Source organism: Coptis chinensis, chromosome 7 (genome assembly GCF_015680905.1).
Source record: "Coptis chinensis isolate HL-2020 chromosome 7, ASM1568090v1, whole genome shotgun sequence".
NCBI lineage: Eukaryota > Viridiplantae > Streptophyta > Magnoliopsida > Ranunculales > Ranunculaceae > Coptis > Coptis chinensis.
The window spans coordinates 75,301,815-75,326,738 of NC_141462.1; the positions used below are offsets into that span (position 1 = coordinate 75,301,815).

Consider the following 24,924-nt stretch of genomic DNA (forward strand, 5'->3'; position numbering starts at 1 on the left):
ATCAAACATCGAACTGCACCAATCACAATGATCCCAAGTTACATCGAACATCGAACTGTACCTTTAAGTTTTAACTTCATAACCATCATCCCAAGTTACAAATTATTACTTGAGAGTGTCATCACAAGATGCTTAGCGACGAGCTGACTTGTTTTCTCTGATGGGTGGAATGCATCCCAAAATACGTTTTTGTTCGTATCTGAACATCTAAACGGGTTAAATGGATTGCACATGAAGCCCATTTCAAACAATCCTGTTCCACAACAACCTACTTTAGTAGTCTCAAATCCTGTATTTCACAAGAAAAAAAAAATAGAATTAGTGTGACGTGGTTTGCAATACCAAATTAAGAGAAAGAGAAAAGTCGAAAAATAAGAAGTTCTAAATTACTAGTGGTGAAATATATCTTTGTTGAGTGGTAGAGATTCTATAAGAATAATGCATATGAGTATAAAGAGGTGTTTGTTTTTCGCTACTTATAAGTGATTAGTATTTATAAGTGCTTGCTATTTATAAATTTATGTAAGTCAAATTTTGCTACTTACACTTTTGACACTTATAACTTTATAATTAGCAAAAAATATACTATAAAAAGAGTCTACCACTTATAAATAGTTGAAAAACAAACACCCAAAACTAAATGGTCCCTGGTCCACCACTTACCGTGAGAATAAATAGTAAGCACTTACAAAAAGCGAAAAACAAGCACCCCCCAAGACAATCTCATTATCTGTATTGTATACCTTGAGGAGTTAGATGGTTAGCACAATTAAGTATGTTACTGATAAGTGCTCAAAATTAATTATTTATAACCCCAATTATGTGTATGTTAGTCTCTATTTTATATTTAAATATTCTAATATGATGCAATTTGAGTTTTTGCAGGTCAAAGAATCTAAATATGAAATATGGAAGGAAAAGAAGTCAAACAAGTCAAAAAGGAGTCACTAGGAATTACAACTAAAGGCCTAGGGCAAAAACGTCATATTTGTCTCCATAAGTGACAAGCCTAATGGGACTCTAAAAGAGGATAATAATTGAGTTAGAAGAGTCTTCAATCTGATCTCAAAGCCTTAATTTCGATTTCATAGGAAGATGAGATCAACATGGAAAAGAAGTCAGAGTTTCACAAGAATTAGGAAACTGAAAGCTGTCAGAAGCTGCAGCTTGGGAAATAACCTGCAGGGAAAAGTGAGCCATGTCCAACTTTGGTCCAACCGAATTTAACTTTTCCAGGATTGCTTCAAGAAAGATTATAGAGAGTTTTACACCAAATAAACATAGGATTCGGATCTCTATCCAGACGAGCATGTAAGCCAATATATAAGGCACAAAAACCTCAGTTTACATCATCTAGGAAATTTAGTGTTTGCATCTTAGATCTAGAATTAAGAGAAAAGAAAGTTCAAACCTTTTCACCATTAATAGCTATAAAGATTATTCCTTTTCATATTGTTTTCATAGCATAGTATGAGGGGCTAATCTCCCTTCTCTTGGGAGGGGAGATGAAGCCTTTTTCGTATGTTTTAGTTTAATTCTTCTTCTATCATGTTTTAGTTTAAATCTTTTATTGAGTTTCTTCTTATTCATTTATTGATCTAACGCTCCTGTGGAGGTTAGAAGGTCTTAGAGTAATTCATGATTGTGTAGAGCCAAATACCACAAACCCTAGATTCTTTTCTTCTAGTTTTTAGTGTTCTAGTGTGATGATTGGATTTTTTATGGCACCTCAATTAGTTGTATGGTTAATACCACATGTGGATTTTCCATAGCACCTAGAGTTGTATATTGAATGCCACTTAAAGCACAATTTGGTTAGATAGAAGATATCATTGGAGATTGAAGAAGTATTTGATGAAAAGATATAAAGCACGTTGAAAGCTACATATTATCATCATGGTTATGAGCATAAGGTTTGTAGGTATGGTGAGTTTCTATTGGTGATTTATATTAAGCATGATAGATAGATCTACTAGACTAATTCTATGATTTTGGTGGGTTCATATCTCCCAAGATATTCTTTCTCTTGATCCATATTCATATATTTAATTTAGTTTAGTTTATGTATAGTTTAAATCTCAAATCAAATCAACCATATATTAATTATTACTTAGCCACATCTTTTACTTGCATCTATTAGAGTAATTTAGATTAGAAATTTCTATTATAATCAACTAGTTATTTAGAGTAGGATTGATACCTTGCTAGCCACTATACTAATCAATATTTAATAGGCTAAGTAAGATTTGCAAAAGATACGTAACACAAACAACGACACAAATAATAACGTGTTGCGTGCTTTTTCAATGGCACTGCTGCCTGCTATAAATTGATTAGGTGATAGAATATTTAATTTAGATTACTTTAATTTAGAAATTCATATAGTATAAATTGCATATTTAGCATAATTAGATTAATTTAGCATAATTCAATTAGATTTGCATAGTAGAAAGTATTTTCATAAAGTTTAGTGTTTGTTTAACAGAAAAGAACAGTACAGAAAACGTATTTATAAATTTCAAAAAATTCTGAAATTTTACAGAGTTGATCTGTACAGTATCAGTAGTTTATTGAAATATTTTCGAATTTTTAGTACTTGTCTTACCTAGGTAACTAACATCGTCTTTGTAGTACCCCGTTTTCAGTTTTCAGGACACAAGCATCTCTAAAAATAGTCGAGCAGAGTTATTTTCACATTATCAAAAATTCTAAATTTTTTATAGGAGGAACCTCGATTCGGCAGGAGCTTCCAGTAAAAATTTGAGTATTGTTTGACCTGTTTTGATTACTTAACTAGTTGCTTTTTTCAGTGTGTTTCTGCAGCTTTTCAAGACCAAGGTCTCTTGAAAAACAGCCGAGAAGAAGGATCTATAAAACTCCAAATAATCCAAACTTTTTATAGGATCATCCCTGACATGTCAGGAGACTCCAACAAAACTTTCGTGATTTTTAGTGCTCTTTTACTTATTATTCAATCGATTGTTTACATTGTGTGCAGAAAACTTCTTCACTAGACTCTGCAGACTTAAATAGTACAGAAGAGGGATTTTGCAAGCTCCGATTTCTCTGAAATTTTACAGGCTACTTTCTGGACGTATCAGGTAGCTTCTATAAATATTTAAAAAAATTTGGACTTGTTTTGCTTGCTGTAACAGTAAGTACTTCTCTTCCACCGTGAATCCCCTATTAGCGGTTTCATAATTAGCATTAATAGTTAGCATCATATAGTTTGATAATATAATTATTTAATTAAGTGTATATTAGATTATTTTATATAGCTTTATTATCTAGTGAATGAAAACTTGGTTTCGTGGTTCACCTCGTAAACGTTTAATCAGAAGAGCTAATTCTTGTAACAATCTTCCAATTCTGGTTTTGGAGGAGACCACACCATCGAACTCAGGATCTGATTCTGAATCTGAAACACACACACACCACTAGTAGACTTAGAAGATACACCAGAGAGAGTACCATTAGCCGCCATGGCTGATCAAAGAACTCTTAGTACCTTGTTTCAACCTATTGCGGTTCAACCACCGAACTGCATAGTGATGCCCGACAATAACAATAACTATGAGATTAAGCCGACCATTCTTAATATGTTGCCAAAATATTATGGCAAAACAAATGAAGAACCGTATAATCATCTGAGTAAGTTCTTGAGCATATTAAGTACTTTTAAAGCACCTCATCTTTCCCCTGAATAGACTAGATTAAGGTTGTTCCCCTTGACTTTTGAGGATGCCGCACTACGTTGGTATAGATCCCTACCCTCTAATTCTAGGATGCCGCACTACGTTGGTATAGATCCCTACCCTCTAATTCTATAACTACTTGGGAGCAACTATCACAAAAGTTTATGAAACAATATTACCCTTTACGTAAAATTGAAGCCATGCAATTGGCTATTTCAACCTTCAAAGGAAAACCTAATGAAGAGTTTCATACAGCATGGGATAGATTTAATGATTTACTTATCCGTTGTCCACATCATGGTTTTGACATACTTAATATCGTACATTACTTTATAAAAGGTCTTTCACCTATGAACCGTCAGTTAATTGAATCAATGAATGGAGAAAGATTTACTAGTCTTACTCCTGATGAAGCCTACACTTTTTTGCAAAACTTTTCTGAGAGTTCTAAGGATTGGGCCAATAGTAGTGACCATGAGGACATGACACGGGTAGATGGGGGGATGAGTTTCAGTAAACCAGGTATGTATGAGGTTAAAAACGACCTCAATGAGAAACTTGAAGGTGTCATTGCTAGTTTAACCATATGAATCGAAAACTTAAACAAGAAATTTGATTCATTTACTTCAAACCCTCCAATGAATAATCAACCTCAACAAGCAATGAGTGCCAATCAATTTTGTGAAAGTTATTTCGCCACAGACCATGATGCACTAATTTGTCCAGTATTTGTTGCCCATAACTTTAGTAATAACTATAACCAAGATCCATGAAATAATTATCAATGGAGACAAAACATGTCTCCACAGCAAAACCAATATGGTTTTCAGGGTTATTAAGGGAACAATAGGCAACAATACATGAATAATAGAGGCACAGTAGTACCTTCTCCACAGTATTACCAACAACAACAACAACAACAACAACAAACAAACATGAACAGAGAATTAGCTATTGATCCTATGGCTAATCACCAAACCCAACTAACCCAACACCATAGATGAAACCATGAAAGCTTTAGCCACCAAAACCGAGAATGAATTCAAAAGAATTGACCCAAAATTCGATGTTATGACTCAACAGATGAGCCAACAATTCAATCAGATACTACCTAGTCTAGCCGAGAGACCCAAAGGAACCTTACCAAGCCAACCTAAACAAAATCCAAAAGGTAGAAATGTTTATCAAGTTGAAACCACCCCTTCATCCGCATCCACAGAGCGAGTTAACTCGATATCTACCCTTAGGTCAGGAAAGAAAGTAGATAACAAAGTTGACATACCTGATTCTGATGAAGTTGTTATAACAAAAGATAAGGAAAAGCTAGTTGAAACTAAAAAAACCAAAGAGCAAGTAACCGAAAAAATTCCACCCGCACCATTCCCCTCTAGGTTAAAAGATAACAAAAAGGAAGCACAATATAATGAGATCATGAACATTTTTAAAAATCTACATATCAATATTCCTTTTCTAAGTGCAATTAAACAAATGCCTTCTTATGCCAAATTCATAAAAGACCTAGTAAAAAAGAAAACAAATATCCCAAAAGAAGTTTTCCTTGCACAAGGTTGTTCATCCTTTCTACAGAACCAAGCCGTAGTAAAACATAAGGACCGAGAGGACTACACTGATCAAGCATTATTGGATTTAGGTGCTAGTGTGAATTTGTTACCTTACTCAGTTTATAAACAGTGAGGGTTAAAAGACTTGAAACCAACAAATGTTAGACTACAATTAGCTAATAGATCTATTAAGATTCCACGAGGGGTAATAGAGGATGTGATTATCAAGGTCTCTGATTTTTATTACCACATTGATTTTATAGTTCTTGACACTTTACCTACAAATGGAAACCAAATTCCTATCATTTTGGATAGACCATTCTTAGCAATAGTAGAAGCTCTAATAAATTGTAGGAATGGGAGCATGACAATAACATTTGGGAATCTAAAAGTGGAAGTAAACATTTTTAAGCTTATGAAACATCCTGATGATACCGAAGGGGTAGATGATATGTGTAAGATTGAGGAATTAGTGTCCGAAACGTTTGAACAAACCTATCCAGAAGATCCACTCTTAATGTGCCTATCACAATTAGTTACTGATTATGAAAAGGATAGTGTTAGATGTTAGGTTAATGCGTTACTAGATGAGAACATTCTAGGTGCATCTAATAAATTTAAAGAAAAGACACATGATATAATGGAACCACCTAGGCGTGAGTTAAAACCTTTACCTGCAAACTTAAAATATGTGTTTTTAGATGAGGCAAAGGAATTACCCGTTATGATAGTTGCAAACTTAACTAGTGAACAAGAAACTAAACTATTAGAAATTCTAAGAGAAAACAAGAAGCTATATGATGGTCTATAGGTGACATTAAAGGGATAAGTCCTTCAGTTGTCCAACATAGAATTCACCTAAAAGAAAATGCCAAAACTTCTCGCCAACCACAACGATGTCTAAATCCTAACATGAAAGAAGTGGTACTTGCAGAAATAATCAAACTTCTAGATGTCGATATTATATACCCAATATCAGATAGTAAGTGGGTTAGTCCAGTACAAGTAGTACCAAAGAAATCAGGTATAACGGTGGTAGCCAACGATCACAATGAGTTAGTGCCTACTAGAGTGCAAACCGGATGGAGAGTATGTATTGACTATATATAGAAAGCTAAATAGTGTTACTAGAAAGGATCACTTTCCTTTACCATTCATAGCCAAATGCTAGAAAGATTAGCCGGCCAAGCATTTTACTGTTTCTTAGATGGATACTCTGGATATAACCAAATCCCTATTCATCCTAACGATCAAGAGAAGACTACATTTACATGTCCCTTTGGAACATTTGCTTATAGGCGTATGCCTTTTGGCTTATGTAACGCACCTGCTACCTTCCAGCGGTGTATGATGAGTATTTTTAGTGACATGGTAGAAAAATTCATAGAAATCTTTATGGATGACTTCTCTATTTTTGAACCTACATTTGATGATTGTCTACACCATCTATCTTTAGTCTTAAAAAGATGTCGTGACACTAGCCTAGTACTTAACTGGGAGAAATGTCATTTTATGGTAAAACAAGGGATTGTTTTAGGTCATTCCGTGTCTGATGCAGGTATTGAAGTGGATAGAGCAAAAGTTGAGTTAATAGCTAAACTCCCTGTACCAAAATGTGTAAAAGATATTCGAGCCTTCTTAGGACACGCCGGTTTCTACCGTAGGTTCATTAAGGATTTTAGCAAAATTGCACGGCCTTTAACAAATCTTTTAGTCAAGGATAGTGATTTTGAATTTGGGAAAGACTGCCTTACCGCATTTGAACAACTTAAACATGCACTCACAACCGCACCAATTATCAAACCTCCTAATTGGAGATTACCTTTTGAAATTATGTGTGATGCATCCGATTATGCCGTAGGAGCTGTTCTAGGCCAAAAAGTGGACAAAGTACCTTATGTAATATCCTACGCTAGTAAAACACTTAATGATGCTCAAAGAAACTATTCCACAACTGAAAAAGAGTTGTTAGCCATCGTCTTTTCCCTTGACAAATTTCGTTCGTACCTTATTGGATCTAAAGTTATAGTTTATACTGATCATGTGGCACTTCATCACTTATTAGTTAAACAAGATGCTAAGCCACGTTTAATTCGTTGGATCCTTCTTTTACAAGAATTTGACATAGAAATCCACGATAAATAAGGAAATGAAAATGTAGTTGCTGACCATTTATCTAAGCTAGTGTGTGAGTCTCTCGTAGAATCACCACCTATTCGAGAAAACTTTCCTGACGAACACCTCTATAATATTTCACAAGTACCATGGTATGCTGATATCGTGAATTATTTAGTGACCAATCAAATCCCATCTCATTGGACCAAACCAGAAAAGGATATTTTCTTCGTCAAAGTAAAAGATTATTTTTGGGATGACCCCTACCTATTTAAGTATTGCCCATATTAGATAATTCGTAGATGCATCCCGGAATTTGAGCAACAATCTATTCTATCTTTTTGCCATGACCAAGCTTGTGGTGTACATTTCAGTTCAAGAAAGACCGCTGCTAAGATTTTGCAGTGTGGATTTGATTGGCCCACCATGTTTAGAGATGATATAACCTATTGTAAAGCTTGTTCTAGATGCCAACATTTAGGAAAAATAACCAAACGAAATGAATGGCCCCAACAATCCATTCTCATATGTGAAATTTTTGACGTATGGGGTATAGACTTCATGGGCCCTTTTCCTCAATCTAATGGTTTTCTCTACATCCTAGTGGCAGTTGATTATGTATCCAAATGGGTAGAAACCGTAGAAACAAGGACCGCTGATCATAAAGTGGTCATAGATTTTCTTAAAACATATATTTTACCTAGGTTCGGAACTCCTAGAGCTATAATTAGTGATAATGGCTCGCATTTTTACAATCGGGTATTTGGAAATCTAATGTCTAAGTACGGCATAACACATAAAGTTGCTCTTCCATACCATCCACAAACAAATGGGCAAGCCAAAGTTTCGAATAGGGAGATTAAAAATATTCTAGAGAAAACAATTAACCCTTCGAAGAAAGATTGGCATTTTAGACTTAATGATGCTTTATGGGCTTATCGTACTGCGTTCAAAACTCCTATAGCTATGTCCCCTTATCGTATTGTCTATGGCAAGACTTGTCACCTACCTGTCGAACTAGAACACTGAGCCTATTGGGCTGTTAGAGCCATGAACTTCGAATTAGATAAGGCTGGAGAACAAAGAAAGCTACAGCTAAACGAGTTAGAAGAAATAATGGAGGACGCCTATGAAAGTTCAAAGAACTATAAGAAAAGAACAAAGCTAGCCCATGATAAACAAATTTTAAGGAAAGATTTCTACTCAGTCAGAAAAGTTTTACTCTATGACTTTAGATTAGAATTATTTCTAGGAAAATTATGGTCTAGATGGTCGTCCTTACTTTGTAAGAAACGTTACACACCATGGTGCAATAGAGTTAGAGGATCCAAAACGAGGTACTAGTTTTAAAGTAAATGCACACCGCTTAAAACCATTTTTAGAGCTACCTACACGAGATATAGAGGAAACTTTACTTATAGAACCAATATACAAAGACATACTTGATCCGGAAAACAATCTATGGGATAAACTACCCACGGTGTTGCAAGATTATATCCTTGTACTAGCAGAACCAGTTACAATAAGCTCCATTCATTTCTTATTTTCTACCGCTAGAAAACGAAGGATAGAGCAAATCATACCACATTAGAAGATGAGCCTAATTTAGTTAGGGGGGTAAACTTAAGTTTCCCCCCTCTGTGTCGGCTGGCGACATTAAACTTAGCGCTTATGGGAGGCAACCCAAGTAGTTTATATAGATAGTAGCTCATTCTTTTTTTTTAAAAAATAGATGCATACCTGAGTCTGTGCTGAAAATATACAGCAACTCACATTGCTTCAACTATATAAGAAAAGATTTTTCCTACTTCCACTTCAACTCTCGTTAGCTTTATATTAATTCCATTTTAACTAGGATCAGAGGACTTAGGATAGTCCAACATAACCCAAAAGACTAAATATATTCGTACAAAGAAAGAAGAGAGAGACAGGTAGTCTATAGAATTCGAGTTCAGAAAGGAGTAGAAATCTACCCAACGTCAGGAAGCTATAGCTTTGCGTTTCTGACTAGGAGAGAAGTGGAGCACTTTTGAAACTTCTCCTATAAAGCTATACTTTGTAGCGTCTCCTTAGTTCACTACTTCAATACTTTCTACATCTCTTTCGTTCTGTATCTCATCGCCAAAACATGTTAGAAGAAATCGACCCATACTCTCCATATTTCACCGCTTTCACCGCAAATACCTCTCAAATCATAAACCGACCATGTGCTACAATGAATTACATGAACTTAGGTACATTCTAGACTATTAAATTCACCCAAATCAATCTCTCTCCAGATGCCAAGATCATACCAGAGAAGTGCTACCAAGATTTGTTTAACAACCCTTTAGGACATTACTTGAGAAATCAACTAGAAGTTAGAAACTGGACTGGTTTGCTTTATACACCAGAAGACACTTACTCTCCTCAGATGGTTCGTGAATTCTATTCTTGTCTTCAAACCTTCAGTACTATGGGATACTTAGTAGGATCTCTTAAAACCATGCACTTATGCATAAGCCCCGAAATGATCGCAAGAATGTTTGGAGTCGAAGATGAAGAGATTAGGCGTGAACTAACAGGATTGGTGGAGGATATGAGTCGAGGAGTCAATAGGAACTTTCTAAACCAAGAATCAAAGAATGGGGCGCTCACCTACGAGAAGCAACTAGGACCAGGTTTGACAGTAATAGATCGCAAGCGCATCCCTATAAACACCTTTGCTAGGAACCATGCCTTAGCTTTGATGTGGATCTCTACCAATATCTTCGGTGATCCTAATCTATTTTCCTCTGATAAATATAGCCTACACTTCCTAAAGGCTTTGGAGAATGGTGAATTCTACAACGTATTCTATAGAATGCTAACACAAATCATATACGTCTTTCTTAGGAACACCAACAAGCTAGTGCTCCCCGTTTTTATTTACAAGATGGTACGTCACTTGTGTCCAGGATTAGAGAATCACTACAAAGATTGGATCCCAATTCAAACAGTCAATGCACTACACATCACTCTTAGGCGCTCTAGACTCTTGGCTTGGGATTATAAGGTTAAATTGGACATCAAATACAGAAGAAAGTTGTTGTCAAGGTGTTATTGGAGTGATGAAGATATTTACAAAAATTATAGCGACAAGGAAGTTTGGAAGATAATTTTTAAGCACATTGATAGCAATGACAAGGTTAAGGAAGGAACATGAAGTATCAAGAGTATGCAGAATTAATTTATCTTTAGTCTTTATAGTATAGTATTAGGAAGTAATACTAGTAGTAAGTTTATTTCCTGATGTGTTTTTATTCTTTTCTTATTTTATCAATAGTTTATGAATGTGATTATTATTAATTTTTATGAATAAGAATTCAATTTATATGAACCTAGAGTGTTATGTGATGCATCTGTATCACTGCGTGAACTAGTGAGGTGAAATTCCTCTCTGTTTCGGTCAAGTGAGGTAGAATACCTTTGTGTTTCGAAACCAAATCCTACTCTAAGCATCAATCTAGTTAAATGGGCCTGAATACCATAAAAAATCCCAAACAACTAGGGTCTTAGAAACAAAAGAAAAAAAAACAATCTTCTTCTTCTTCCAACCGCACCACCACTCCCTCATTAGTTCCACCACTTCACCACACCCATTAATAGGCGTTGCAACGTCCATTTATACCTCAAATCATCATTATCAGCACTTGCTAATCGACAAGAGCTGCTGCCGGTTAGTTCACAATCGATCAAATTCCGATTTCATGGTGAATCTACTTTCCCAAACAGTAGTAAATCACAATCTCTCTTGATGGCGTGGTGAATCCATTTTCGCTTTTGATAAGGAAAACAAACCAGAAATTAGAAAAGAGAGTTGAGTTAAATTCAATAGAGATTGGTTTCTGTCTTTTTTTTTGTTTGTTTGTTGTTGTCGAAGGAGAATAGGAGAATGTGAAAGTTGTTAGGGGGTATTGGCTGTGAGGAAGGAATGGTGCCTTATTAATAATTGTTAGGCTTGAAAGATTTTGGAGAAAAAAGGTTTTGTACAGGACGATTTATTACTGAGCAAGTATTTCCAGTCTCGTTCTTGTGGTTTTGTTGTGTCCTCTTACCCTCTGTTTGGCCATACACATTACGCCAGCTCGAGGACAAGTTTGTAAACAGTTGAACATGATGATCGAACGAAAGATTCACGCTGAACTCTGTTATGGAGAGTTGTTTGATAACAATGCCATGAACGGATTTTTTAAACAAGAATGCAAAAATCGGGGTTGGGACTGTCTCTTTTATTCTAATGGAGACAAATATCATGAAGGTATTATTCGACGTTTCTATGACTGCAGAATCGATTATGAAGAGGTGAATGGGAAAATGGAATTGTATTGGGATAATGACTCTGAACCCACCATCATCACCCTGACTTTCTAGTAGAAAAAATGGGAATTTCAGCACACTATGGACGACAAACAAAGGTAAAACAATCATGTGATTATCGAGCTGTGCTGGGAGAAAGAGTAGAAGTAGATTCTGCAAATCGTGTCCGAGTTTGCTCCCTTCAAGGTGAATCAAATTTTGACATATCGTTAGATTTGTGATAATGTGATTGGGTCGAGTAATTGTTCTACAATCTATGAACCTGGTGGTTATATCCTATTTATATTAATGAAGAGGGATAGCAAAATTTGTTTGGGAAAGACTTTAATGAAGAATATTATGGAAAGGAAGAATGCAAATCATGGGTATCTCATCCTTCCAACTTTTATCACTAGGCTTTTGTGTGAGTTAGAATTGTTTAGTGGCGAAATAGTTGAGGCTGAAGGAATAGAACTTAAAGAAAGACAGATTCCTAGGCAGATTTTACACTGTCCACCTAGATTTTGGGAGCCTAGTTTATTGACAAACGAGGGTGAACCAGTTTTTGGTATGACACCAGCTCATCACGACCCTAATTCCCCACCTCCTTATTTTCAAAACACTAGTGTCTTTGATGCTCAGATGGATCGGAATGTGCGAGACATGGGTTTAACATTATTTAGGAGTATGCACAAATTGTATAATTATCAGAAAAACAAGGAGGAGATGAGTATTCGGCGACATAAGGAGTTGATGGAACATATTCTTATGCTCTAGAATAACAAAGCTGAAACATCAGTTCAAAAGAGAGGTCGTCCAAAATCGAAATAGAGTCCTTTATCTAAGATTATGTATTCCAGTACTTCTTCATATGATCACTCATGTACTTGATTGTCTATTATGGTTTTATCACTTTTATTTGTAGGCAGAGACAAATCTTGTATTCCGTGCAACAATGAAACTATTGATTTAAATTATTATTATTATTATTATTATTATTATTATTATTATTATATTATTATTATTATTATTATTATTATTATTATTATTATTATTATTATTATTATTATTATTATTATTATTCATTGTTTAAATTTTTGTTTTTATTTTTCAGTCATGTCATTTGTACATGTGACTCTTACATTCCACTCTAGCACCTTTCTCTGTCTTTTTAGAGACGTATAACTCTACGGATTGAGCACATGACAAATATTTAGTCATTGTAGTAATTATTGATCCTTATAAATCACCACTCTTATTTGTTTTGTTAAGGATATAAATTCTACGGATTTTAGCTGATGTAATTTTGCACGCAATTAAGGTAATATCCCTCCTTCTCTGATTATTTCAATTATGGTAAGCTTTCAGTTATTTTATTTAGTCATTGAGGACAATGCCTAATTTAGTTAGGGGGGTGAGAATTAAAATTTTGCAATATTTTAATTATAATATTTGGAAATTTTATATGTGAATTATGGTGATTCCAGATGAAAAGTATATTTTTATCGTTTAAACTGGCTAATGAAATAGGAAATTATAAGTCATGACCTGGATTAGTAAGACTTTTAGACTAAGTTTCTATTACTAGAAATAGATCTCACTGATAAAAGTCTTAGTCTAAAGTAAGTTCATATAATACACCACTAGAGGAATTTCAAATGAAAGAGCAACTTAAACTTCTACCAAACTAGAGGATTAGTACAGAGACTTGACCTGTGAGACTTGAGCCTTTCAATTTTAATTCCTTGGAGAGTCTTTACGTAAATCTGAGTCCAAGTTGACTCAACCATTTTTCTGTGCTTAAATTCGTTGTGTAGTCTCATTTATTCTTGAATTGGTCAATCACGAGGTGGCATCAACTGGAGAGATAGCCATTAGGTCTTGTAGTCTATTCAAAGCAAAATATCATACTGATAAGTTAAGTAGTGAACCAGTCAACCTTTATCCCACCTAGTAGGATTATCATGTTAACCACTTTTGAGCCTCATATATTAAACATTTTATTCTTAAACCAATCATCTTAAACCCAACTCCAGATAAGGAGTATATCCCATATTATTAGCCTTATCCATATTTCTGAGGATTTCTAAAGAACTAAAGAGAGAGTTAGAACGAAGAAGATTTTTGAAGGAAATTTTACCAAAGTCAAACGAAGAAAATCATTTCTTTTGCTCAAAGAAAAAATAATAATAATAAAATAAAGAAAAAAAATATATATATATATATATATATATATATATATATATATATAAATAATTGAGCAAAAGTAGTGATAGAGTTCAAGTGTTCCAGTTTACAAGTGAAGAAAATTTCCAAGAAGGTCAAAAGCACAAAGTTTTTAGTATATTCTCAGAAATTTTTGAATCCTTTTTACCCTTTTCTTGTTAACCTGTCCTAAGCCCTGTTTTAATACCCAGACTTATCACTAAAGTATGATATGAAGTGTAGAATAGGTAAGAGGATGCTAAAGTGAAGGACCCGACACTTCAAATGTGATTGACATTCTTTCCATGAGACTTTATTTATATATTTGCAAATTTCCGTCTTTCTGACTACATATGTGGGATGTTCTACTTTTTACTCATTTCCCTGCATATGGAGGTAAAATAGAAAACTTATCGAGAGAGATTTTCTTATGAGTGTATGAAATGGTGAGATTTGAAGTCAAAATATGAATCCAAAGGTGAGGTAGAAATTCCGTTGCTTGGAAAAGATAAAGGAATCAAAATGGTTAAAAATGAATAAGCTCTAGTTAGGATGATTAGTCAGTCTTTTCTATCTTTATGAATAGAACCTTAGCCTAATGTTTTATGATCATGGGTGTGATAAGTAATAACTTTTGATTTAAGCATTTTAACTGAAAAAGTTGCTTTATCTAGATTTCACCATAGTTCATATGTAAAATTGATTTTGTGGGTATATCAACTGAAAACCCTCACGAGGTTATAACTCGTCCTTTAAGGGTAACTTAAAAGTTTAAGGCCTTGTTGCATATGGTAAATGCAACCACGATGCCTGCGAAAGTGAGTTAATTTATTATTTAATTAGTATTGTTAGCTTTGAACACTTCTCTAGTATAACACATATTTGCTAAGAGACTAACAAAATGCTAGTTGGTGGTTGTGATAAGTGCTCAAAAGTAATGATTTATAACCCCAATTATGTGTATGTTAGTCTCCATTTTATATTTAAATATTCTAATATGATGTAATTTGAGTTTTTGTAGGTCAAAGAACCTAAATATGAAATATGGAGGGAAAATAAGACAAACAAGTCAAAAAGGAGTCACTAGGAATTACAGCTAAAAGCCTAGGGCAAAAACGTCATATTTGTCTCCATAAGTGCCAAGCCTAATAGGACTCTAAAAGAGGATAATAATTGAGTTAGAAGAGTCTTCAATCTGATCTCAAAGCCTTAATTTCGATTTCATAGGAAGATGAGATCAACATGGAAAAGAAGTCAGAGTTTCACAAGAATTAGGAAACTGAAAGTTGTCAGAAGCTGCAGCTTGGGAAATAGCCTGCAGGGAAAAGTGGGCCACGTCCAACTTTGGTCCAACCGAATTTAACTTTTCCAGGATTGCTTCTAGAAAGATTACAGAGAGTTTTACACCAAATAAACATAGGATTCGGATCTCTATCCAGACGAGCATGTAAGCCAATATATAAGGCACAAAAACCTCAGTTTACATCATCTAGGAAATTTAGTGTTTGCATCTTAGATCTAGAATTAAGAGAGAAGAAAGTTCAGACCTTTTCACCATTAATAGCTATAAAGATTATTCCTTTCCATATTGTGTTCATAGCATAGTATGAGGGGCTAATCTCCCTTCTCTTGGGAGGGAAGATGAAGCCTTTTTCGTATGTTTTAGTTTAATTCTTCTTCTATCATGTTTTAGTTTAAATCCCTCATTGAGTTTCTTCTTATTCGTCCATTGATCTAATGTTCCTGTGGAGGTTAGGAGGTCTTAGGGTAATTCATGATTGTGTAGAGCCAAATACCACAAACCCTAGATTCTTTTCTTCTAGTTTTTAAGTTCAGACCTTTTCACCATTAATAGCTATAAAGATTATTCATTTCCATATTGTGTTTATAGCATAGTATGAGGGGCTAATCTCCCTTCTCTTGGGAGGGAAGATGAAGCCTTTTTCGTATGTTTTAGTTTAATTCTTCTTCTATCATGTTTTAGTTTAAATCCCTCATTGAGTTTCTTCTTATTCGTCCATTGATCTAATGTTCCTGTGGAGGTTAGGAGGTCTTAGGGTAATTCATGATTGTGTAGAGCCAAATACCACAAACCCTAGATTCTTTTCTTCTAGTTTTTAGTGTTCTAATGTGATGATTGGGTTTTTTTATGGCACCTCAATTAGTTGTATGGTTAATACCACAAATAGATTTTCCATAGCACCTAGAGTTGTATATTAAATGTCACTTAAGGCACAATTTGGTTAGATAGAAGATATCATTGGAGATTGAAGAAGTATTTGATGGAAAGATAGAAAACACGTTGAAAGCTACATATTATCATCATTGTTATGAGCATAAGATTTGTAGGTATGGTGAGTATCTATTGGTGATTTATATTAAGCATGATAGATAGATCTATTAGACTAATTCTATGATTTTGGTGGATTCATATCTCCCAAGATATTCTTTCTCTTGATTCATATTCATATATTTAATTTAGTTTAGTTTATGCATAGTTTAAATCTCAAATCAAATCAACCATATATTAATTATTACTTAGCCACATCTTTTACTTGCATCCATTACAGTAATTTAGATTAGAAATTTCTATTATAATCAACTAGTTATTTAGAGTAGGATTGATACCTTGCTAGCCACTATATTAATCAATATTTAATAGGCTAAGTAAGATTTGCAAAAGATACTTAACACAAACAATGACACAAATAATAACGTGTTGCGTGCTTTTTCAGTTACTCATGTAACTACTTAAACCCTACGGCTACAATGAACCACTGATAATGTTTGGGCCGGGCCTAGTGATGTTACAGTGACGATATTGTCAGGTAGAGCAGAGGAATTGAAAAGGGAGAGTAAGTTTTCGCTGTAAAATGAACTTAGCATTGAAGAAAAGTACCGTGGGGGAATGACACCGAGAAGTGGAACGTTTTTTACGGGAGAAACAAGTGAACTGTAGAGAAAAAGACATTTTTCTCTCTCTGGTGTTAAGGGCACGCCCGCGCCCTATGTATGCCTGAACAAGGGCGCGCACGCGCTCATGTCTTTGGCGACTTCCAGTACTTTAGGGGCGCCCGCATTTTTTTTTTTGAATGTAGAGAAACAGACGTTTTTCTCTCTCTGGTGTTAAGGGCGCGCCCGCACCCTATATATGCCTGAACAAAAGCACGCACGCGCTCATGTCTTTGGCGACTTCCAGTACTTTAGGCATGTCGCACTTGACTTTTGCCTGGCCAAGGGCGCAAATTCGACTGTTTTTCAACAAGAATTCGACTGTTTTTGGAAGTTTTCAGAAACAGTATAAATATAAGTTTTTTCTGTAAAAACTTAACCTAACCAAAACCAAGAAAGAGAGTGATTGTAAGAGAGCAATTCTTTGTGAGTTGAATGTTCATTCTTTGTGAGTGAATTGAGAGCTCTTATAATCTGATACTCTGGACATCTAGTAAAGCTTGGAACTCGCAGTGTGGACGTAGGCAAATTGTCGAACCACTATATATCTCGTCTTGTGGTTTGTTCTTCCTTACATTAATTGTTTTACTTTATATGGTTGTTTAATTGACATTGAGAAGTATTGGGATATTACTTAGAGGGTGTTGAAGTCTTGTCTAGTAAGAAAGATCGATCATTGTGTAGGATTGATCTATTTGTTGTGGATAACGTTGTTTCTGCATTGTCTTATTCACAACAATTGGTATCAGAGCAAGATTTACGACCTAGGATTTTGAGTTTTGATAAAGAACCATAGTGCTCGAAATTTGTGTAGACAAGGTGTTAGATAAAATTCCAAAGTGAAATTATTTTTGGGTTATTGTGTGTAACTTGAAAAATGGCTCCCAAGATGTCAAATGCTAAGTTTAAAATAGAGAAGTTTAATGGGAAGAATAACTTTGGGATTTGGAGAGTCCAAGTAAAGGACATCCTCATCCAACAAGGTTTGCACAAGGTTTTAAAGGGGATTAAATCTAAGGTTGTGACTATGAGTGATGATGATTAGGAAGAGTTCGATCTACATGCTTGTTCATCAATCCGGTTGTGTCTTGCTAATAAGGTCATGTATAGTGTGATGGGAGAAAATACCACTGCTAGTATTTGGCTCAAGCTAGAAGCTATGTATATGACCAAGAGCATGACAAACAAGGTGTATCTTAAGAAGTGTCTTTATCGGTACATGATGGTGGATGGTTCAACGATGCAAGAGTACATTAGTGAGTTCTGTCGATGCCTAGCGGATTATTTGAATGTTGGTATGCAGATGGATGATGAGGATCAAGCAGCATGTTTAATATTCTCTTTGCCTGAAAGCTATGAGCATCTAATGACTATATTTATCAACAGAGAAAATGTTGATCTTGATGAAGTTCAAAGTGTGCTACTTTCTTATGACTTGATGAAAAAGACAAGAGTTGAGAATAACATTGATGCAGGTTAGAGGATAGTGGCAAGAGGAAGGTCGCATGAAAAAGTTTCTACAAGTAATAAAAAGTCTAGGTCCAAGTTAAAGAAGCCTTTGACACATGTGAAGTGCTACAATTGCGATGAAAAGAGACATTATGCAAGTAATTGTCCTCACCCGAAGAAAGAGAACAAGAGAGATGGTAAGAAAAAAGGTAAGGCAAAAATTGAGGTAAGTTATGCTTCAGGCTCTGAAGGGGACGAGTTGAGTCTCTGTGTGTCCACACAAGACTATATGGCCGAAAGGTAGATTCTTGATTCTAGATGTTCCTACCATATGTGCCCGAATAGAAAGTGGTTTACTTCTTATGAGAGCATTGATGGTGGTTCCGTTTTGATAGGTAATGATGTTGCTTGTAAGACGGTAGGAATTGGAACTATACGGGTCAAGATGCATGATAGTGTAGTGAGGACTTTAACCGATGTGAGACATGTTCCTGAGCTAAAGAAAAATCTTATTTCTCTTGGTACCTTGGATTCCAAAGGCCACAAGTTTGTGAGGGAAGGTGGAGTCCTAAAGATTGTCAATGGCTCTTTAGTTGTTATGATGGAACCTTGTATACTTTGATGGGTCGTACGGTAATAGGCGATGTAGCAGTGGTTGTATATAGTGATGATTCTGAATGCACTAAGATATGGCATATGCGACTAGGGAATATGAGTGAAAAGGGTTTGTCTGAGTTGTGCAAGCGAAGGTTCTTGAAGGACTTGAAGAAGCCAAGTATGTGGTTCTGTGAGCATTGTGTCTATGGAAAGCAGTGCAGAGTCAAGTTCAGTTCAAGCAAGCACACGACAACAGGCATCCTTGATTATGTGCATACAGATGTTTGAAGGAGTGGCTTCAAAAGGAGATAACTGTTATTATGTCTCATTCATTGATGATCATACTCGCTATATGTGGGTGTATATGATGAAAACGAAAGATGAATTGTTTGAGACATTTAAAAAGTGGAAGGCAAGGGTTGAGAATCGCACAGATAGGAAGGTTAAGACACTAAGGTCTAACAATGGTACAGAGTATACCTATGGGCCTTTCCAAGAGTTTTGTGCACAACAGGGAATTCCCAGACACTAGACAGTTAGGGGCACGCCTCAGTAAAATGGAATGGCAGAGAGGATGAATAGAACCTTGCTTGAAAGAGCGAGATGTTTGTTGTATAATGCTAGTCTAGGCAAAAAGTATTGGGCTGATGCAGTGTCCATGGTGTGTTATCTGTAAAATAGGTCACCAGTTCCAGTTATAGATTACAAGACACCTTATGAGGTGTGGTCAGGTAACCCAGCTGATTATAGTATTTTGCGAGTGTTTGGATCGACTGCTTACTACCATGTGAGGGAGAGCAAGCTAGATCCTAGAGCTAAGAAAGCCATATTCTTAGGCTTCACAAATGGGATAAAGGGATACAGATTGTGGTGTTTAGAAGACCATAAGTTCCTGGTCAGCAGAGATATTACCTTTGATGAGACTTACGTGTTATCTTTCAGTAAGCCGGAAAGAGCTGGGCAGAATGGTAAGTCTATAGAAGTTCAAGCTACTAAGCTTGAGTTGTCTGATGCAGCAGATGTCTGGTTGGTTCATGATGAGGTACCAGATCATGGAACCACGCAACAACAGGAAGAAGAGCATGAGCATCTGCAACTTATAGTGGCTGACCATAGGCCCAAGAGACAAGTTAAAGGAGTGTATAAGTATGGGCACGAGAAGCCGGTGAAACACTATGGTCAGGTGGATTTAGTGGCATATGCACTAAATATCGAAGATGATGAGCCAGATAGCTTCAAGGAAGCTGTTAGAGATGTTCATTATAGAGATTGGTTGGTTGCTATGCAAGAAGAGATGGAATCTCTTGATAAAAATCACACATGGGACCTAGTTTTATTGCCAAAGGGCAAAAAGACTATCGGCAGTAAATGAGTGTTCAGAAAGAAAGAGGTCTTTCCTGAGTCCAACAGTACTGGGTACAAGGCAAGAGTGGTAGCAAATGGTTTCTCACAGAAGGAAGGAGTCGACTACAATGAGGTATTTTCCCTGGTGGTCAAACATACTTCCATTCGTGTGTTATTGAGTTTAGTTTCTCACTTCAACTTGGAGTTAGAGCAACTTGATGTGAAAACTGCTTTCTTGCATGGGGACTTGGAGGAAGAGATCTATATGAGACAACCTGAGGGTTTTGTTGTTGCTGAGAAAGAAGATCATGTGTGCAAGTTGAATTGGTCACTGTATGGTTTAAAGCAATCGCCAAGGCAATGGTACAAGCGCTTTGACACATTCATGATGCAACATGAGTACACCCGAAGTAAGTATGATTGTTGTGTTTACTTTCGTAGGCTTTGTGGTAATGACTTCATCTATCTCCTGTTTTATGTGGATGGCATGCTTATTGCTTCCAAAAGTATGGTGGAGATAGACAAGTTGAAATCTCAACTTAGCTCTGAGTTTAAGATGAAAGACTTAGGTGGAACCAAGAAGATATTGGGAATAGAGATTGACAGAGATAGGAAGAAACGACGGATAGTTGTATCTCAGAAGAAATACCTTCAGAAAGTAATTTCTCGTTTTGGTATGGAGAATGCAAAGTCGGTTTCTACACCTTTAGCTGGGCATTTTAGGCTTTCAGCTAAGTTCTCTCCTAGTTTGGTAGAGGAACAAAATCATATGGTCAATATTCCTTATGCAAGTATAGTAGGCAGTTTGATGTATGCTATGGTGTGCACACGCCCAGACATTTCACAGGCAGTTAGTGTTGTAAGCAGGTATATGGCAAATCCTGGAAAGTAGTATTGGGAAGCAGTGAAATGGGTATCGAGGTATTTGAAGGGTACCTTAGATATGGGATTAGTTTATGGTAGAGGTACTTGTTATGTCAGTGGGTATGTGGATTCAGATTATGCAGGTGATCTAGATAGACGACGATCGACTACTGGTTATGTGTTTATGATGCATGGTGCACCAGTTAGTTGGAGGTCTATGCCACAGGCTATAGTTGCTCTATCTACTACTGAGGCAGAGTATATGGTAGTGGCAGAGGCAGTGAAAGAGGCACTATGGCTTCGAGGTCTTTTAGATGATATGGGTATTGAGCATAACAGTGTTGCTTTGTATTGTAATAGTCAGAGTGATATTCATTTGGCAAAGAATCAGGTTCATCATGCTCGAACCAAGCATATTGATGTCCGTTATCACTTTATACGGGATGTCGTTAAAGATGGTGATGTAGCACTTGAGAAAGTGGACACCCATGACAATCATGCTAATATGTTGACAAAGCTTGTCACCGGAGTTAAGTTCCAACACTATTTGAACTTGCTCCAAATCCTACATACTTGAAAAAACCCTTTGTGGGCATGGCCCATCGGGGCGGTTGACTGCGAATTCCGGATGGATGTGTGTCTTGCTGGATGTGTTCGGCTCGATTTTATGTGTTAAAACCTCACCGAGGTGGAAAATATAGAGAAAAAAATGTTTTTCTCTCTCTGGTGTTAAGGGCGCCCGCGCCCTATGTATGCCTGAACAAGGGTGATAGGGTTATATACTAAAAGCATTACTTTTGTATTAACTCTAATTCTTTATATTTTGAATGAGAATCATATGGGCAAATGTTATGCATATTATAAATGTTATTAGTTATATGCATGTGTCTAATACTTTATGTTGTAGATGATATGGTGTGAACACACAGAAAATCATATCATCAGTACCTTATAAAGTATAAGTAATCGTTCACAACCTAGATGGATTTGGACAAACCATTAGTACGGTTGTAGTATAATCTGGTATTAGTCTATCTTGACTATATGATTACACTAGTACACTTTGTGTGTATTGAACAGGACCAAGTGAGGTTGTTTCTCCTTATACTGACTATATAAGAGAACAAACACCTCTGTTATTATGGATGATTGTCCTCCTAATCCGGATATAATAACGGGCACTTACATGCATTGTACATTGCTTTAAATCATCAATGAGTGAGATTCATTTGTGAATCAACAAACTCGATGGATTGGGTAATGACATTGTATGTAAGGTGTGCTGTTGATTATAGAAGGAATCCGTGTCCCGCAAGAAGTCGGGTTGATAATGTCCCCTTGAGGAGCTCAAAAAGATTGTCATGTAAACCCTGCAGGTGGATTTATTCCGACATGACAATGAGGTTGAATGGTACTACTCAAGGACATAAGAAGTTGATTAATGTAGTTGTCAGTAACTTGACTTAATCAACGGACATTCGATATCTTAAATACGGGGAGCTCAACAAGCATATAATATGGAGCCCATAAACGCTGACACGTAATTTGGGATTAGGGCGGTAGTGCAACAATGGCCTTTAGTGGAATAAGCTATTTGTTGACGGACTTGGGCCGTGTGTTCGGGGCGAACATGGGAAGCCCAAGCCCGTCAGGAGGCCAAACCCTAATTTCTCCTCATGGTCCCTATTGTAGCCTATAAATAGAACAATCTCTCTCTGGCCGAAATACACTATTCATTGTTCTGAAAAAGAGGCAAGAAAAGTAGATCTGAATTCGTTTCTGATCTTGAGAGAAAGAAGGGGATTGGTAGATCATTGCCCACACAACTTCCAATCTATTCTAAAGGAATACAACAGAAGATCAAGGGGTTGATTGTTGATTTCGGATTTGATAAAGCTTGGATTCTCAGAGTTATCTAAATCGGATTCAAAGGTATGTTTTCCAATCACAAATCGTGGACACCCATTAATTTCGCTGCGCGTGGTGTTCGCGGTTTGTAGAAATAGTCGTTCTGAAATAACGGTTCCTATACAAAGGGCGCACACACGCTCATGTTTTTGGCGACTTCCAGTACTTTAGGCGTGCCCGCGCTCCACCGTTTTTCAGCACGAATTCGACTATTTTCGGAAGTTTTCAGAAATAGTATAAATATAAGTTTTTTCTATAAAAACTTAACCTAACCAAAACCAAGAAAGAGAGTGATTGTAAGAGAGCAATTCTTTGTGAGTTGAGTGTTCATTCTTTGTGAGTGAATTGAGAGCTCTTATAATTTGATACTCTGGACATATAGTAAAGCTTGAAACTCACAGTGTGGACGTAAGCAAATTGTCAAACTACGATATATCTCGTCTTGTGGTTTGTTCTTCCTTACATTAATTGTTTTACTTTATATGCTTGTTTAATTGACATTGAGAAGTGTTGGGATATTACTTGGAGGGTGTTGAAGTCTTGTCTAGTAAGAAGGATCGATCTTTGTGTAGGATCTATTTGTTGTGAATAATATTGTTTCCGCATTGTCCTATTCACAACATGAACCCTCCATGAGCCCATGCGTAAGGTAGTCTTCCTCTGGTGAACTGGTGATCTCTACCATATTTAGTTATTTTACATCAAATTGAGTAAGTGAATTTATGAAATACAACTTACCATATTTCTGAGGCTTCTGAAATAATATCAAGGAGATATTATACGAGTCTGCAATCATCAACACACTGCCAGGAAGTTCTTTTCCAAGGCTTACCACCAAAGCTTGTAATTTTCTGTTGAAGTCAGCAACCTTATTGTATTCCTCATTACAAATACCGCTACCAGTAATCGAATTTACCGCTCTCACCAATGGCAAGCACCCCATTGGTGGAAGCTCACCTAGGGATATACTTCGAGCTCCAAGGCTGTATAGCTCTTTAATAGATTCTTTGGCGAGTCCGGTGAGGAAGTCTTGACACTGCTCGACAGTGAATTCAGTTTTTCTTCTGCTGGATAACGGGTTGTAGTAATTCTCTAAGAAGTCATTTGTGGCCATGCTTATAACATACAATGCCTCGCGCATTCTCTTGTTCGCATTTTTATCGCCCATATACTTCCTTAGTTTCATTTGGTAGTCTTTATAGTACTCCAATTGTTTCCATAAAGGAAGAACATCCTACAAATTCCACGCCAAACACTAACACCATCATAGACTATACACTGTATATATAGAAAATTATTTTGATAGGAAAAGAATATTGACAAAATTCAATACTACACTAACAGGTATAAACGTACCAAAACATCAGTCGTCACATTGTCATATCCAGATGATGCAGAAGCAAAGCAAACACCGGTCGCAAAATCTTTAATACTAAATGATGGATCCAAGTATGCGGGCAGTGTTGGCTTGCTCCCACAGGACTCGGAAATGAAATCACTAGCTATCCTTCCATTTGAAAATAGTCCTGTTGGCTTACCCCCAATGAAATCACGTCCATAAGGAGGAAAATTACTCTTAACGATTGTCAAAAGGTGATTATTATTACCCGTATCGACCGTGGAGTCACCAAATACGATAACAGATGGATGTTTTGCAGCTGCTTTAATCTGAACAATAATTATATGGAACTGGATTAAGAGGAGCCATGGCAGGGTACTACAATGTGCCATTTTTTTTAATCTCAGATGCTATTGACAAACTAAATATGATAGGCTTGGGGAAGAACTGAAATTCTTAGTGACAGCCTCACAGCCTATATCTTGACCACTACTATAGATAAACATAAAAATGGAAGTTACTTAATTACTAATTTATGTGGTGTCAACCTATCTTTGCCACAGTTACTAATTTATGT

At 36.1% G+C, this 24,924-nt stretch overlaps 1 protein-coding gene and 1 non-coding gene across 2 annotated transcripts; both read right to left on the reverse strand.

Moving 5' to 3' along the window:
- Positions 1-24,760, reverse strand: LOC147488885 (GDSL esterase/lipase At2g04570-like). The gene is made up of 3 exons (XM_086572593.1): positions 24,365-24,760; positions 23,747-24,242; positions 1-289 (listed from the first exon to the last, which is right to left on the reverse strand). The coding sequence occupies exons 1-3, from the start codon at positions 24,737-24,739 to the stop codon at positions 96-98; spliced, it is 1,065 nt and encodes a 354-aa protein (XP_086428719.1). The 5' UTR covers positions 24,740-24,760; the 3' UTR covers positions 1-95.
- Positions 3,891-3,999, reverse strand: LOC147488886 (small nucleolar RNA R71). The gene has a single exon (XR_015203355.1). It is a non-coding gene; the product is annotated as a small nucleolar RNA R71 (small nucleolar RNA).
- Positions 24,761-24,924: the final 164 nt, after the last annotated feature.